At 45.4% G+C, this 14,355-nt stretch overlaps 1 protein-coding gene across 1 annotated transcript in view; it reads right to left on the minus strand.

Annotated features, from left to right (window-relative positions):
* Nucleotides 1–14,355, minus strand: part of DNHD1 (dynein heavy chain domain 1) — a 682,720-nt gene that overhangs the window by 76,963 nt on the left and 591,402 nt on the right. Inside the window, exons 33-37 of the mRNA XM_086933691.1 lie at nt 12,152–12,587; nt 11,597–11,767; nt 11,007–11,156; nt 6,238–6,416; nt 1,425–2,393 (exon numbers count right to left, since the gene is read on the minus strand). Coding sequence (XP_086789817.1) covers nt 1,425–2,393; nt 6,238–6,416; nt 11,007–11,156; nt 11,597–11,767; nt 12,152–12,587 — 1,905 coding nt within the window. The remainder of the gene's footprint in view (nt 1–1,424; nt 2,394–6,237; nt 6,417–11,006; nt 11,157–11,596; nt 11,768–12,151; nt 12,588–14,355) is intronic.

A 14,355-nucleotide genomic window follows, 5' to 3' on the forward strand; every position in this document is an offset into this window, starting at 1 on the left:
GTGTCAAACAACACATACAGTATTAGGGGAATCCGTTTTTGAGACAACATTTCGCATTTGCTAAACAATTTGCTAAAGAAAAGGAAATAGCAGAAAAGAAGAAAAACCAAGGAAATGTAACCTTGCCTTGTTGTTGAACACAGGTCCAAGCGAGTTTCAGAGTCTTACTAAGGGGGCTTAGGAAAGGTAATTGAAGGAGTTAGGAAGGAGCCAAAGCTTATGTACTGAGAAGGCGTTACATCTTGTAAGCACCATGCTACTTCAGTGCATTGCAGTAGAATAAATACCCCCGTACTATGATAATATGTTGAAAGATTGATTGCGTCCTAGCCTATGGCCGGGATATGTCAGAAAAGATGAATCATTAGAAGGAATCTGGTGGCGGGAGACGCTCCTTGCCTCTGAGGTGGTCCGACACTCCGCTAGACTGGTTCTGGGGGTAGTCTATTAGAGATACAAGATCCCTGCCAGATGTGTTGTAACATGAATGTGAGTCGTGAGTGAACGGTGGGTGTTCATTTGTTGTAGAAGATGCTGCTCTCCCTACACACTGTCCTTTCTTGTGAACTTGGCAAAATGCACACCCCTGTGCTTAGGACCTCCTCCATGAAGGTGGAGTAACCTATAGTGTGAGGTTGGATTTCCTGTCTCATCCTCTATTTAATGCAGGTTTCTCTATTCGGTGAAACTCACATTTCCTGTGTTGATGGCTCTAGCCTAGGAATGGTGGCCCCTTACTAGCTCAGTCTAGGGCTAATGTATAGCTTGACTACGATCACTCTAAACCACCAGACCCATTACTACCTGAGCTAAAAGTCCATGAAAGCCAAGGACAAAGAGAAATGGTGAAAAGGAGAAGGCTGTAGTACAGCAGGCAGGAAGCCTGGGTCAGCCAAAGTGGGAGGAGTACAAAGGACTTTAGACAGCATCTGGGCTCACACATGAGGGCCAGTGACAGAACCTCTACTAAAAGCTGTACAGCTCAGGCTGGGGGCACACCTGAAACACCTTAATGCTGGGACCTGAACATGAGAAAGAGAAGATAGAAAACCCTGGGAGAAGAAGGGTTAATCTGGGACTGCCTGAAAGAACTGCACAAGGATCAAGTAACTTGTGATTTTGCGTGGAGAACATTTCACAGAGCTGAGATTACCATCAGGTTCCTGCAGTACAGTTGCTCTGGAGAAAAAAAACAACGACCACATATCATACATTGACCTGGGTGTGAAGCAGCAGAGACAATGTCCTGTGAGGAGCAGTCCCGCCTCAGTGGTGTGGTGCAGGCACACTGCGTTATGTTACAATGCTATAGACTCTGTAGTTGTTAGTGGAAGACGCTGCCTACCTCAGAGGTGTGCCGTTGTCTTATCATGTGCAATTTACTTTCATGACATGTAGTCTGCACTACTGATGCTCGCTCTTACCTCGTGTCCTTGTGTTATGGCCATCTGCTCAATGGAGTAGAGAGGATGAGTAGACGGACCTCCTGATTCTGGTCCTGGCATGACAAACACCACCGGAACACTGGTACAGTTGTGAGAATCTTTTGAGTCTATGTCATGCTCAGGATCTTCTGTTAAAGACTGGCCAAGAATGCACATGGTGAGATCACTGATAACGTTCAGCAGCTTATCAGGACGCAAAGTGCGCCACAAGATGGCCTTTTCAATGAGGGTAAGTTGAGCGTGACTGGCACATGGGATAGGCCCAATCACTGAGGAGGAGAGGGCAAAGTACTCTTGCCATTGGCAGGACTGGTGCACCAATGATGATCTCAGATATCTGAAGGCAGGAAGAATTTCTAAGCGGGAACATTCGGTCCATGCATCAGCAGACACCCACTGGGGCCGCGCAATGGGTGATTCTGAACGGCTTTGGCCGACATTGATGTCTTTAAGCCCATGGAGGAAGACAAGCCACTCCAGATTGGTCAGCTGTCCAACAAGCCGCATTTGTACTGCAGCCACCAGAAAGTGAAAAATCTTGGCATGGCTTTCGGTGAGACACCGCCTTATGTACGATAGGATGCAGCGGGAGAGGGAGTTCATAAGATCCAACACTCTGGACTGTAAGACCTCACGTTTCACAACCTCCGACCTCTTCTTGGACAACAAGACATTTGTAACCAGTGAAAGGAAGGTTCTGAAGTGAAAGCTGTAGATTTTGTGGAGGTAGGACACCTCTTGTATTGTGCTGTAGAGGCCGGCTCCAAGCCGGGCACATTTCCTATACTCATCCAAAGACTCCACTTGCTGCTGTTGCAGCGCCACAAGATCCTGGAGGTTGGAAAGAAGTACAGCCACCTTCTTCTGACAGCGATGAACCATGGAAAGGAAGTCATGTTTCTGTAGCAAAGGCTCATTGGCTTGGATCACTTCCTCCAGTAACGAATCCTGTCAATGACAGAAAGAAATGGGGTTACAGGTCAAAACAAACAAGCACTGCTCAAGCTAACAGGTCTGGATATAATATGGTAGATTATAGAGCCCCCTTGCTGCTGTGACCTGTGAGCTCAGCATGTGTGTAGGGATACTGCAGTTTTGTCATGGTGGGTAGAAACAGGTGTCACCAAGCTTCAAGGGGCAGAAGAGATGTGGTTTTGGATCACTAGCCTCACGGGTGAAGTGAGGAAGGACAAATGATCACTTGCAACCCTCTTCTCGAGTGGCAGAGGTTGAGCTGGGATGATGTAATTCTAGCTGCAGCACATATCGGTCTGCAGCAATGAGTTCAGAAGAAGCAGCATACCTCTTTCCCTACGCTGGTGAGAGGTCACCAATCTCAGCAGACTCTGAAACAGTGAGCTCATTCACTACATGGATACATGGCGGCCATCTTAGAATGTGGTTTTCATTATCTTCATTGTAAATCCCTAGTCTAAGATAGTAGCCATCTGGCTTTATAACTATGCATAGCTCCCATCAATTACCAGCAAGAGAGGAGGTAGGCAGCCGGTCACCTACGGCTCCTCTCTGTGAGGTGGAAGCAGGCTGCAGTGGGAGAGCACAAGCCGAACAGCACTCTGCAGCTACTGCACTCTGTACAGGGGGCAAGGAAGTGCTCTGCTGCAATGCCTGAGATGGAGTTGTTGGCCTTACTAATCAAAGTATTGAATGTAAAACTGCAAAACGTTGGAGCTGATTAAAAAAAAAAGGACAAGCAAACAGTGGCTGAAGGGGAAGGACCTAAAGTCCATCCCTGAAGGGGGTTATCCCCAATAGTGCTCTCTGTACTTTGTTCACAAAAGGTCTTGACAACAACAGAAGTAAAAAACTCATCAACTAGTATGCAGAAGTGAGACAGGAAAAGTAGTCACATCCTAAATGGTGTTTACTGGTCTAAAACATCAAGGAAAGCTCTTTGTCCTCCTGGCTAGGGGCCTGTTCTCTTCACTATGAAAAGTACAGCTTCACCTCCTTTGAGGGCCGGCTGCCTTCGCAGTACTTCTCTAGAACCCAGGACAGATCCCAGCTCTTAGGGGAAATGATACCCAGATTCATGTTCTGGACCAACGCCAGTCAGTGCTGATGTGAAAGAGCGTCTCCTTCAAGTGCAGATGACATTTACGTCATTGACTCAAGGGGGCATAGTTACCATTCTTCCTAGGCACGAGTAGGATTGTGGACCCAACTAAAACCACAAACAAAACAAAACCTTTGTTAGTTCAAAAATTAAAACCTCAATCAAACTTTAGCCTACTATATCTCTGCAGGCTTCTTCCCTGCTTTTGCAGGACAAATGAGGGGCAGGCTTCTAATGGTCAGGCTGCATATGCTGGGGGTCACTGTCTCCCCCAGCAGTGGTAGTTAGGCTAAACCCAGCATAATACATGGGGAGGAAGGGAGCACAGCTAGTGTGCCTGGGCAGTTGGTCTATCCGGACAAAGAAGTGATGTATACTCCCTTCTCCACCAGACTCCTCCGAGGTCTCCGGCCAGCAGCAGAAAGGTTCCTAGTTGTACATGCAACGTGGTGGCCCATCTTTGAAGTATAAAATAACATTCTAGAAAAGCTGAACAATATTTGATATTCTTCCAAGATGACTGGCTGGTGGCACTGGCTTTACCAACGCCGGTGACATTGTACTGGCAAAACCAATAGCAGTGGAGAGTGGCATCAGCAGAGCAGAGTGAGAGAGAGGCAGAGAGAGAGAGACCAAGACACTGGGGAGGGCAACAAAACAAGAAACATTGAGGCAGTAGCTTTGAAGGGGAGAGAACAAAAGATGATGGTGGGAGATGGTGAGGTTAAGAGAGTGACTGCGAGAGGAGTGCAAAGAACCTGCTTGAGAAATAAAAAGTGAGAGACAGATAGAGAGCGAGCAAGAGGGAGAGAGAGAGAGGCAGCAAGCCAGCAAGAGCAGACAGCAGCATGACATGAACTTTCCTGCAGTGTCAAGCCAGAATTCTTTTTTTGTGTGTACTTCTTTGACACTGCAGTGGAAGGATACACCAAACCAATAGAAAATTAGGGATACATATAACTGCTCCGATGGTAGGTCAGGAGAAAGGACATCAAATCAAGAGGAGGGAGTTGAGATAGACAAGACAGCCATCCATCCATGAGCAAAGGGGAGGCCCAAAGCCCACAATAAGTATTGGTTACAATGATGTCCCAGACAAGTAGCTAACGTGGTCTGCAGCTCCACCATATGAAATCTCTACAAAGATCATGCTTAGCTAGCCGCCCCCTTTCATGGAGCCAACGTACTTCTTGGGACTCTGTATAAAGGCTTGTAACCAGGAGAAGGAACAGCACCTCTTATCCTGGCTGCACAAATTGATATCGGGTGACGTAAGGAAATGACACTGACTTCAACCCTAATAATCATTCCATATTACTAGCCCTCATTGGGTGAACGGAAGTCCACTGGCAGAGTTCCCGCAGACAATCACTCTTCCATTTTATGTTGTTTGCTTAAGGCTTAGATCTCAGGGTCCCAGGACAAAGCATTTCCCCCTCCTGATCCTTGATATATGTGCATTCACTTACATTGTTTGTGGCAACAATGCCATAGTTTACAACTAGGAAGACAGGTATTTCATGCTGAAGCTGCAGGGCCCAGTGAGGGTCTTGGGCGACTACTCTGCAAGATTTCTATTAAAAGCGGACTGCTGTCCTCAACACAACTCTACGAAGACAGAAGCGAATAATCAGAGGCTTACGGGAGATGCTCAACACCCGAATAAACTGTACAGAATAGAAGGGGGGGGATAAACCTGGACAAGCCACATGTCAGAGCAGAACATGTATTGGATTGTGGAGTTCCCATTTTCTAGTGTTGGGATGAATTTAAGGACTGATTTAGGGTTGGGTAAACGATACCTCTATGAAGGGGACATTACACTGGTGGGTTCTCCACTGAATGTAGAATTGGTTTTACAAACTGGAGGTTTTCCCATTACCTCCCAACCCTAAAAGAGGCTTTGAATTCAGATTTTTGGGGCCTCTACATTTCTTGAGTTTGTTTGCATTCAAAGAGGCAGTTGTGGCTTGGTGGATCTGTATGTTATGAAGGCTAACCTGGAACCAGTGTAATCCTTTAGGATCCAAGTAACCTCATTGCATCTTTTTGCCTGCGTGCTGATAGGAGAGTATCTTTTTGGGGTGACACGATGAAGCTAGAGATGAGTCAAGGTTGCATTTTCTGAATTATTGCAGAATTTGACTGTTGATTGATTAGATGTAGGTGAGGTGCAAAATGCCTGGGATCTCTTAGTCTGGCGGATGTGGGGTATCTTAAAACAACAGTGGACAGTGGTGCTTCAGCCGGCTCCATTAAAAACCTCTGACCTAATGGCCTGTCTGCCACAGCCCACCAGGTCATAGTGACAGAGGCCTTACCCAACTTAGAAATAGCTGCAGACAGCTAGAATTTTCTAGTCAACAACAGCAATGAGAAGCATAGTGATTCTGGGCAGGAATATTAAGCAATGGCACTGACACAGAGAAAAAAATATTCATACTGACTATGTCAAGAGACACAGTACCGGGTGAGTGAAGTCGAGGACCTCTGCTTACCTTCGGCCTGGAGGAACAACATGATACTCCAAAACACCCCCTTAATAATCTTGTGTAGATATAGTTGGACACTAGATCTTTCCTCCATCTTTCTGACTCATTCCACTGTTCAATCATCCCTTCATACCTCACAGTATTTTAGACCTCCACATCTGCAACTGCCAGCTCTTTCTAGGGTCCTAATGCCACGCATCCCTCTACAGAGACCACTTCTCACCTCTATTTGCCTTAGCTCATCATCCACCTGTTGGACACTAAGAGCCAGGCCTCGTCTTTCACTCTGCAGTTCTGGCTTCTCTGAGTTCAGAATCTCCACCAGGACCAGTTCTTCTAGATCTGTTTCGCTGATTCCCATGTAAAACACACTCAGGTTCTTCAGAATGACAGAGTCAAGCACTAAAAAGAATAAAACACAACATTCAAGTATTGTGTTCATTCCTGTCTAGTTCAAATGCATCTCTGTGCACTTGTTTTTATCAGATATATCACACATCATGGAGAATAGCGGCAAAACCTTCATCACATTCATTTTAGGGCTAAAATAAATTAAAACCACCTTTAAAAATATATCTTATATTTACATATAAACTAATCCACACTTATGTGGGGGAACTCTAATCATGTAATTCTGATGGTCTTCAACGAAGAGCGCGCAAGCAGAAGTTTGGCACAGAGGCTGGTCAGCCATCCCTTACACTGAAGCTGGGTCACTCCTATCACATATATAGCTTATATTCAAAAGTGATTTTTCCAGACACTTAGAGGTGATGTGGTGGTTGCATTTCTGTACAACCTCCTAGTGTAGCTGAAAATTGTCAAGAAAACAAGAGGATGAGTCTAAAAATACAACTTTAATCTCCTCATCTTCCATCATAAAATGAAACAAAATAAAGGAAGAAAGTCCTCGTCAAGAGACCAATGGCATGGACAGGATATAGAGTTTCAATAAATCCCAAGGGGAGTGGGTAACTTTTAGGTTTCAGTGTAAATGTATATATGACCTGTGCCGATGCATGGGTGTGACCTATGCATGGGGGTGACCTCCAGAAATAATGGTCAATGTGGAAATGGTTGTTGCCTAAATAACCTTTTAATCCTCCACCACAGCTTCAGGAAAGCCCCCAGTTAGTATCATTGCTGACCCACGGCCGCCTCATGCTTTTGGTTTGCTGGCTCATGACACAAAAACTGTCTGGGTTAACATTCAGTAAGGGACTTAGGCTTGTCTAACAACATGGGGTGGAACTAGTTGAGGAATGGAAGCACCCAATACCTGATGGTCAATAGCCAAATGCTGATATTTTGGAAAAGGATTTTTCACAAATTCTGGACAGCTTGCACCATCTGTTAGAAAATTACTTAGAGCAGTGTTTTAGGGAGTAAAGGGCACGTGGACCCATGTATTCCGCGTGCATCCCACGTGTCCAACAACCTAGATAAGCGCTCACTTCATCTGAAGGTTGAACCCACCCAGTCACACTCTGTGTCTGGGTGGAGTCTCGTTGAGGAAACATGCCACTAGCTTGTTCTGTTGGGGGAGAGTCCTTTTAATAACTTCAAGGGATTTAATCTCTGGTTGGGTTAGGCGAGATTCCTGGATCTTTGATAACCAGTGGAGTCATTAGGACATATCTCCTTCGACTCTGCAACCAACGCCCCCTCTCCATCCCCTCCTTGCACCCCCCTCCTCTCATAACTCATCTGGCCCTCTCCCCCGGACTCATCCCACCCCCACCCCCTCTCTTGTCCCTCTCTTTACATGTGCTTCCCCTGCATGGTACACAGATTGTCTGATGTCAAGGAGGACTGAGGTTTCATTCTGTGATCACCACTTTGTGACAGCAGACAGCTTCCAGTTGGAGGTGCTGTGAGGCTGGAGACTCTACAAGGTTACAAATTGTGACACAGCACAGTCTCCAGCAGTGACTTCACACAGGCCATGCTGCATTTTTGTGGAAGGCACTTTTCTAATAACTGCAAAATACCATACAATTTAAGGATTCAGGTTGCAAATGCTATTTGCTCACAAAATTTGCAGGTCGCTGCCACAAAATTCTAGGGGGTCTGTATAGTGGAAAAAGGTTTTATTCTTCCTTTGGATTAAAACATTTTTGGCCAACAAGTGTTAAGCGAAATATTTGCTTCCTCTGGGTCTTAATTTTGTGTAGTTTACACAAAAAGGAAACATATAAATTTACAATTGGAAATCTTCATATGAAATAATATGTATAACTGACTGAAAATAACATTCAATTAATTTTAAAATCATTCAGAATTATAATTATTTTCCATTATACCACATAAATGCTCATCTCAAACACTTAATCAGAATATTTCAAAGAAAGAATCATATTCACACAAACAATATAACATCTATTAAAACTGCGTATATCGCCTGGTATCAACCTGTACTCATAAACATGTTATATCATTATTACCTTTTATTGCACTTTTGAAATATATAGTATCAACTTTAGAATTAATTTCTGTGTTTCACAAAACAATACCATATTCACATCAGCAAAACCTCTTGAGCACCACCCTGTTCACACTGCCCTTCCTCTGACTTCCTAGTATCTTACATGTAGTTGTTCAGGACTGGTCGCCTTCCTGAAAGTATCCTCATCTTATGATTCTCCTTCAGTATGTCGCCTTCTTATGATTCTCCTTCAGTATGTCGCCTTCTTGAAAGTATCCTCATCTTATGATTCTCCTTCAGTTTGTCACCTTCCTGAAAGTATCCACATCTTATGATTCTCCTTTGGTATGTCACCTTCCTGAAAGTATCCTCATCTTATGATTCTCCTTTGGAATGACGCCTTTGTGAAAGTATCCACATCTTATGATTCTCCTTCAGTATGTCGCCTTCCTGAAAGTATCCTCATCTTACGATTCTCCTTCAGTATGACGCCTTTGTAAAAGTATCCTCATCTTATGATTCTCCTTCAGTTTGTCGCCTTCTTGAAAGTATCCTCATCTTATGATTCTCCTTCAGTACGACGCCTTCCTGAAAGTATCCTCATCTTATGATTCTCCTTTGGTATGACGCCTTCTTGAAAGTATCCTCATCTTATGATTCTCCTTTGGTATAACGCCTCCATGAAAGTATCCTCATCTTATGATTCTCCTTCAGTATGACGCCTTCTTGAAAGTATCCACATCTTATGATTCTCCTTCAGTATGGCGCCTTTGTGAAAGTATCCACATCTTATGATTCTCCTTCAGTGTGTTGCCTTCCTGAAAGTATCCTCATCTTATGATTCTCCTTCAGTACGACGCCTTCCTGAAAGTATCCTCATCTTATGATTCTCCTTTGGTATGACGCCTTCTTGAAAGTATCCTCATCTTATGATTCTCCTTTGGTATGACGCCTCCATGAAAGTATCCTCATCTTATGATTCTCCTTCAGTATGACGCCTTCCTGAAAGTATCCTCATCTTATGATTCTCCTTTGGAATGACGCCTTTGTGAAAGTATCCACATCTTATGATTCCCCTTCAGTATGTCGCCTTCCTGAAAGTATCCTCATCTTATGATTCTCCTTCAGTATGTCGCCTTCCTGAAAGTATCCTCATCTTATGATTCTCCTTCAGTATGTCGCCTTCCTGAAAGTATCCTCATCTTACGATTCTCCTTCAGTATGACGCCTTTGTAAAAGTATCCTCATCTTATGATTCTCCTTCAGTTTGTCGCCTTCTTGAAAGTATCCTCATCTTATGATTCTCCTTCGGTACGACGCCTTCCTGAAAGTATCCTCATCTTATGATTCTCCTTTGGTATGACGCCTTCTTGAAAGTATCCTCATCTTATGATTCTCCTTTGGTATGACGCCTCCATGAAAGTATCCTCATCTTATGATTCTCCTTCAGTATGACGCCTTCTTGAAAGTATCCACATCTTATGATTCTCCTTCAGTATGGCGCCTTTGTGAAAGTATCCACATCTTATGATTCTCCTTCAGTGTGTTGCCTTCCTGAAAGTATCCTCATCTTATGATTCCCCTTCAGTATGATGCCTTCTTGAAAGTATCCACATCTTATGATTCTCCTTCAGTATCACCAGCCTCTTAGGTGGCTAAGATGACACTTAAGTGGGAGATGTATCCAGTGGCTTTCAAGATCTAGACGGCCCATTAAATGGTTTAACATCTGGCCTTTTGAAACATACAGATGGAATAATCAACTATATTGTCATCAATGTCATGGTCTTCGCGGTCCTCGTTGAAGTTGGTATTGTGTATGCTAGAGATGTGGTTATCATCATCAATGAAAGGAGTTGGCAGTACGGGCGATGGCAATGGGTGTCAATGGTGAGATGCTGATGGTGGCAGCAGGGACTGTCATTGGCACAGTCATTGACGGTGTCTCAGATTTTTTAAGATGTTTTTTTTGGTGCTAGCAGAGTCTAAGAAGATGCTGTGCTCAGCCTGTCTGACTGGTTTTTGTGTGGCCTTTTTGGGTGGTTCTACAAATGTACAAGGCTACATTATGTCCTGTCAGATCGTTTCTAAGTGTCTTTTGAAGGATTGCTTCTGCTCAGGGGAAGTTTCCTCTCCTGAAAATGAATGGAGTGTTGCTTTTTCTTTATTAAGCCATCTGAGCAGGTGAACTTCTCAGTCCCTGAAGGTCTTGTTGAGAAAGAGCAATACATTTTATAATCTTCAGATTTATGTCTCCATTGGCAAGCAGATAAGCTGCACAATTTATTTTATCGTATAAAGCCCAAGGTCTTAGATGAAATATCCTGCTTGCAAGACACCAATCAAAGAAGGTTATAGGGATAAAGAAACTGAGGCAGCAGTTATCAGCAAGTTTCAATTCTCAGTAAGTTTGTAATTTGAAAGAGTTTGCATGTTTTAAATGTTGAATGAAAACCTGACTTTATAGGCTTTGAAGAGGCACCTGCTAATGCTGTACCTTACTTGTTAGATCAGAACCTTCACAGACAAGAACATGCTTTGCACTGTCCATACGCACCAGTACTTACCCTTCTCAATGGCATCCAGAGGCAGCGAGGTGCTGATGTACAGCTGAAAGGTGGGGGAGGCTTGACTGGAGCAGCTTTCCTTCCTCAGTAAGGCCTGCAGCACAGGGCTGGAGCATCCTCTCTCTATGTGTGTCACCAGAACGGCAGCACCTGGGAATGGTACATTTTGCAGAGAAGATAAAATATTAGCCTGAATAATATTCTCAAGAGAAAACACAAGGACTGTGAGGCTTGAGATTGGGTGCTCCAATACTGTGATAGGGTCCTGCAGCATAGCTCTAACAGTCCACTAGACCCATCCTTGGCCACTAGAGCAACCTTAATCGAATCTTATACCTGAACCCAACACTACAATGTTGATTACATTAAGAATACCACATCCATGTTTCCACATTAAATGATCTTACCTCTTTATTACTCAAGAAATACTGCACAGTGAGCTCGAGCAGTGGTGCAGGTCACAGTGCAGCTAAACACTAAGGAGACACCTGGCGCCACACAAATGCAGGGCTTATGACATTTCAGAACATTGCATCCCTAGGTGTCAAGTTACTGACTCAAAGTAATGCATCTCACAGAGGTATGCCCACCTTCACTGGACGCAGCCCGGAGCTTCTCATCAATATCCGGGTCTGAAGCCGGCAACACGCATAGCTTCTGATGGTCCTCTTTTGGGTCTAACATTGGTGTGGGTAAGTTTGACCCATGCGCTTCAGGGGCAGGGTGGCCATCAACAGTTTCCACGCTTGGTGTCTGCAAGACTACAGAGAAGACACTGTGTAAGAAGTAATTGATTCCACTGCATTGGTATTAGTTTCAGAACTGCTACCTTCATGTCTGTCTCCACCTTCCTCAATGTCTCTGTAGATTTCTAATTCGGGACATCCTTCCTAAACTTCCACGCCAATCGTACAAACCACTCTGTCTATTCCTATTCCCATCTTTAAAACCATCGCTCATCCTTTGGACATCTTTCATCATGCCACAATGCTCAATATGATCTTTCCCTCTGTGTCACTCTGTTCAGTCATGACATTTTTTTATACTCCTCTGTCCAAGCACATGCCTATCTTCCATACCACTTTGCCCTTTTCTATGATCGTCCTCTATACCACTCGGTTCTTTCATACCCCCATCTTCAATACCTCTTTTATGAATCAATCTTATCCATCCTTCTCCTTGTTTGTCAGGATCCACCAGCAGCGGCCAGTGACGGCAGGAGTAGCGGGCGCAGGTCCGTATAGAAAGTGCTAAGCTCTGACCTGCAGATTGTTCACAAGGCATGGTTTGGTACCAAACCCTCTTCTCACTTGCTGAACTCAGGAGATCTATAAAGCTGAAATCTTCTCGGATCGGTAGTGGACAGTTTGTGGGTGCAGGACAGGAGGGAACATAGAGACATTTTTCAAGTTCCCTGCTCAAGTCATCTGGGGGCAGAGACACATCCCAGCCCCGACAGAGCCTCTGCCATTTATCCATAAGCTCCTCTCGTTGCTTCAAGGAGAACGGGCCCAGGTAGCAGGTAAAGGCAGCAAGAATTAGAGCATCTCCTGGGAGTGTGCGGGATTGGTCTTCTAGCACCTGTATGGTTTAAAAAGAGAGTAAAAGAGGGACATCAGAAAAAGCCTCCCATCACAAGCAAAGTCAGAGATGAGCAAGGAAAGTGCCTTCAGGTGCCCATCTTGATGGAATGCTTTTATTTTATGTTATGTTATGTTATACATTTATTTTTATAGCGCACGGCTACTCCAGAGGAGTGTCCCGGCGCTTTATCGAGGCAGCTCAGAATAAAAAAACATAACACCATACAGCGAACAACTGAAAAAGAACAACAGAGGTACTAAAGGTTAAAAAGCCAAGTCTTCAGGCTCTTCCTAAAGTGAAGCAGATTAGTAGAGGACCGTAGGGCCAAAGGAAGGGTGTTCCACAACTGAGGGGCCTTCAGACTAAAGGAGCGCCCTCCGGTGCGTGCCTTCCTAATTTGAGGAACCACAGCCAAGAACAGAGATTCGGATCGTAAAGATCTGGCCGGGCGGTAGAAGGCAAGCCTGCGTTGGAGGTATTTCGCGCCCACGCCAAAAAGCGCTTTATGCGCCAGCGTCAGAACTTTAAACATGATCCGCTTCCGTATGGGCAACCAATGTAGCGACTGCAACAAACCAGAGGCTCCAACTCGCCTACGGAGGCCAAAAATAGCGCGAGCTGCAGCGTTCTGCACAACCTGCAGCCGCTGAACAAGATAGTCCGGGAGACCACTGTACAGGACATTAGCGTAGTCCAATCTGGAGCCAACCAAGGCCTGCACAGTGATCTTTCTATGCTCCTCCGAGAGCAATGGCAGAAACTTCCGGAGCATCTTGAGTAGCCCAAAGCAAATGCCCGTTAGACCACGAACATGTTGCCCAGTGTCAAGCTGTTATCCATCTTCACACCCAGATTCTTTGCCACCATCGATGCCTGGGCAGGGGGACACATATCCGTCGGCCACCAGGCCCGCCAATCATGGTCGAGGGAGCAGCCAAAAAACAACACTTCCGATTTATCAGAATTGGCCTTAAGGCCATTCGACTGGAACCAGCTGAAGACCGACTCCAAGCAGCCCCGGATGTTCTTCCCATCGAAAGCCTGATCCTTCCCACACGTGAAAAGCAACTGCCTGTCATCGGTGTAAGAAACGATCTGGGCCCCAAAAGACTCCACCAGTGCCTCCAAAGGTGTCATAAAGATGTTGAAGAGAGTCGGGCTCAACACAGATCCCTGCGGAACACCGACTCCCAATGACGGCATCTCGGCGGACCTCGGAGAGACCCAGACCGTTTGTCGGCGGCCCTCCAGGAAGGATGAAAACCAATCCATCACCGTCCCCCTCAGACCGATGTCATAAAGTCTGGCGAGAAGCATCTCGTGGGGGACGGTGTCAAAGGCCGTCGAGAGATCGAGCATGACAAGCATAGCGCGACCTCCAGAGTCCAGCGTCTCCCTAATGATCTCAGATACCTCCAACAGTGCCGTCTCCGTACTTAAATTAAGGCGGAAACCGGACTGTGAAGGGTGTAGCAGATCACTGGACTCAAGAAAGCTGGAAAGAACGCCGTGCACATGCTTCTCCGTGATCTTGGCCAGCGCCGGGAGGAGGGAAATCGGCCTGTAATTGGCCAAAACCTCCGGATCCAGCCCAGGCTTCTTGAGGAGGGGGATCACCATCGCCTTTTTCCAGGGTGATGGAACCTGCCCCTCCCTCAGAGACAAATTCACAAGTGGGTTAACCACAGGGTTGACCACAGTCGCCATCTTAGCCAAAAATTTAGACGGGCAGGGATCTAATGGCGAACCCGACTTAAGATTGGCC

This window comes from Lissotriton vulgaris, chromosome 8 (genome assembly GCF_964263255.1).
Source record: "Lissotriton vulgaris chromosome 8, aLisVul1.2, whole genome shotgun sequence".
NCBI lineage: Eukaryota > Metazoa > Chordata > Amphibia > Caudata > Salamandridae > Lissotriton > Lissotriton vulgaris.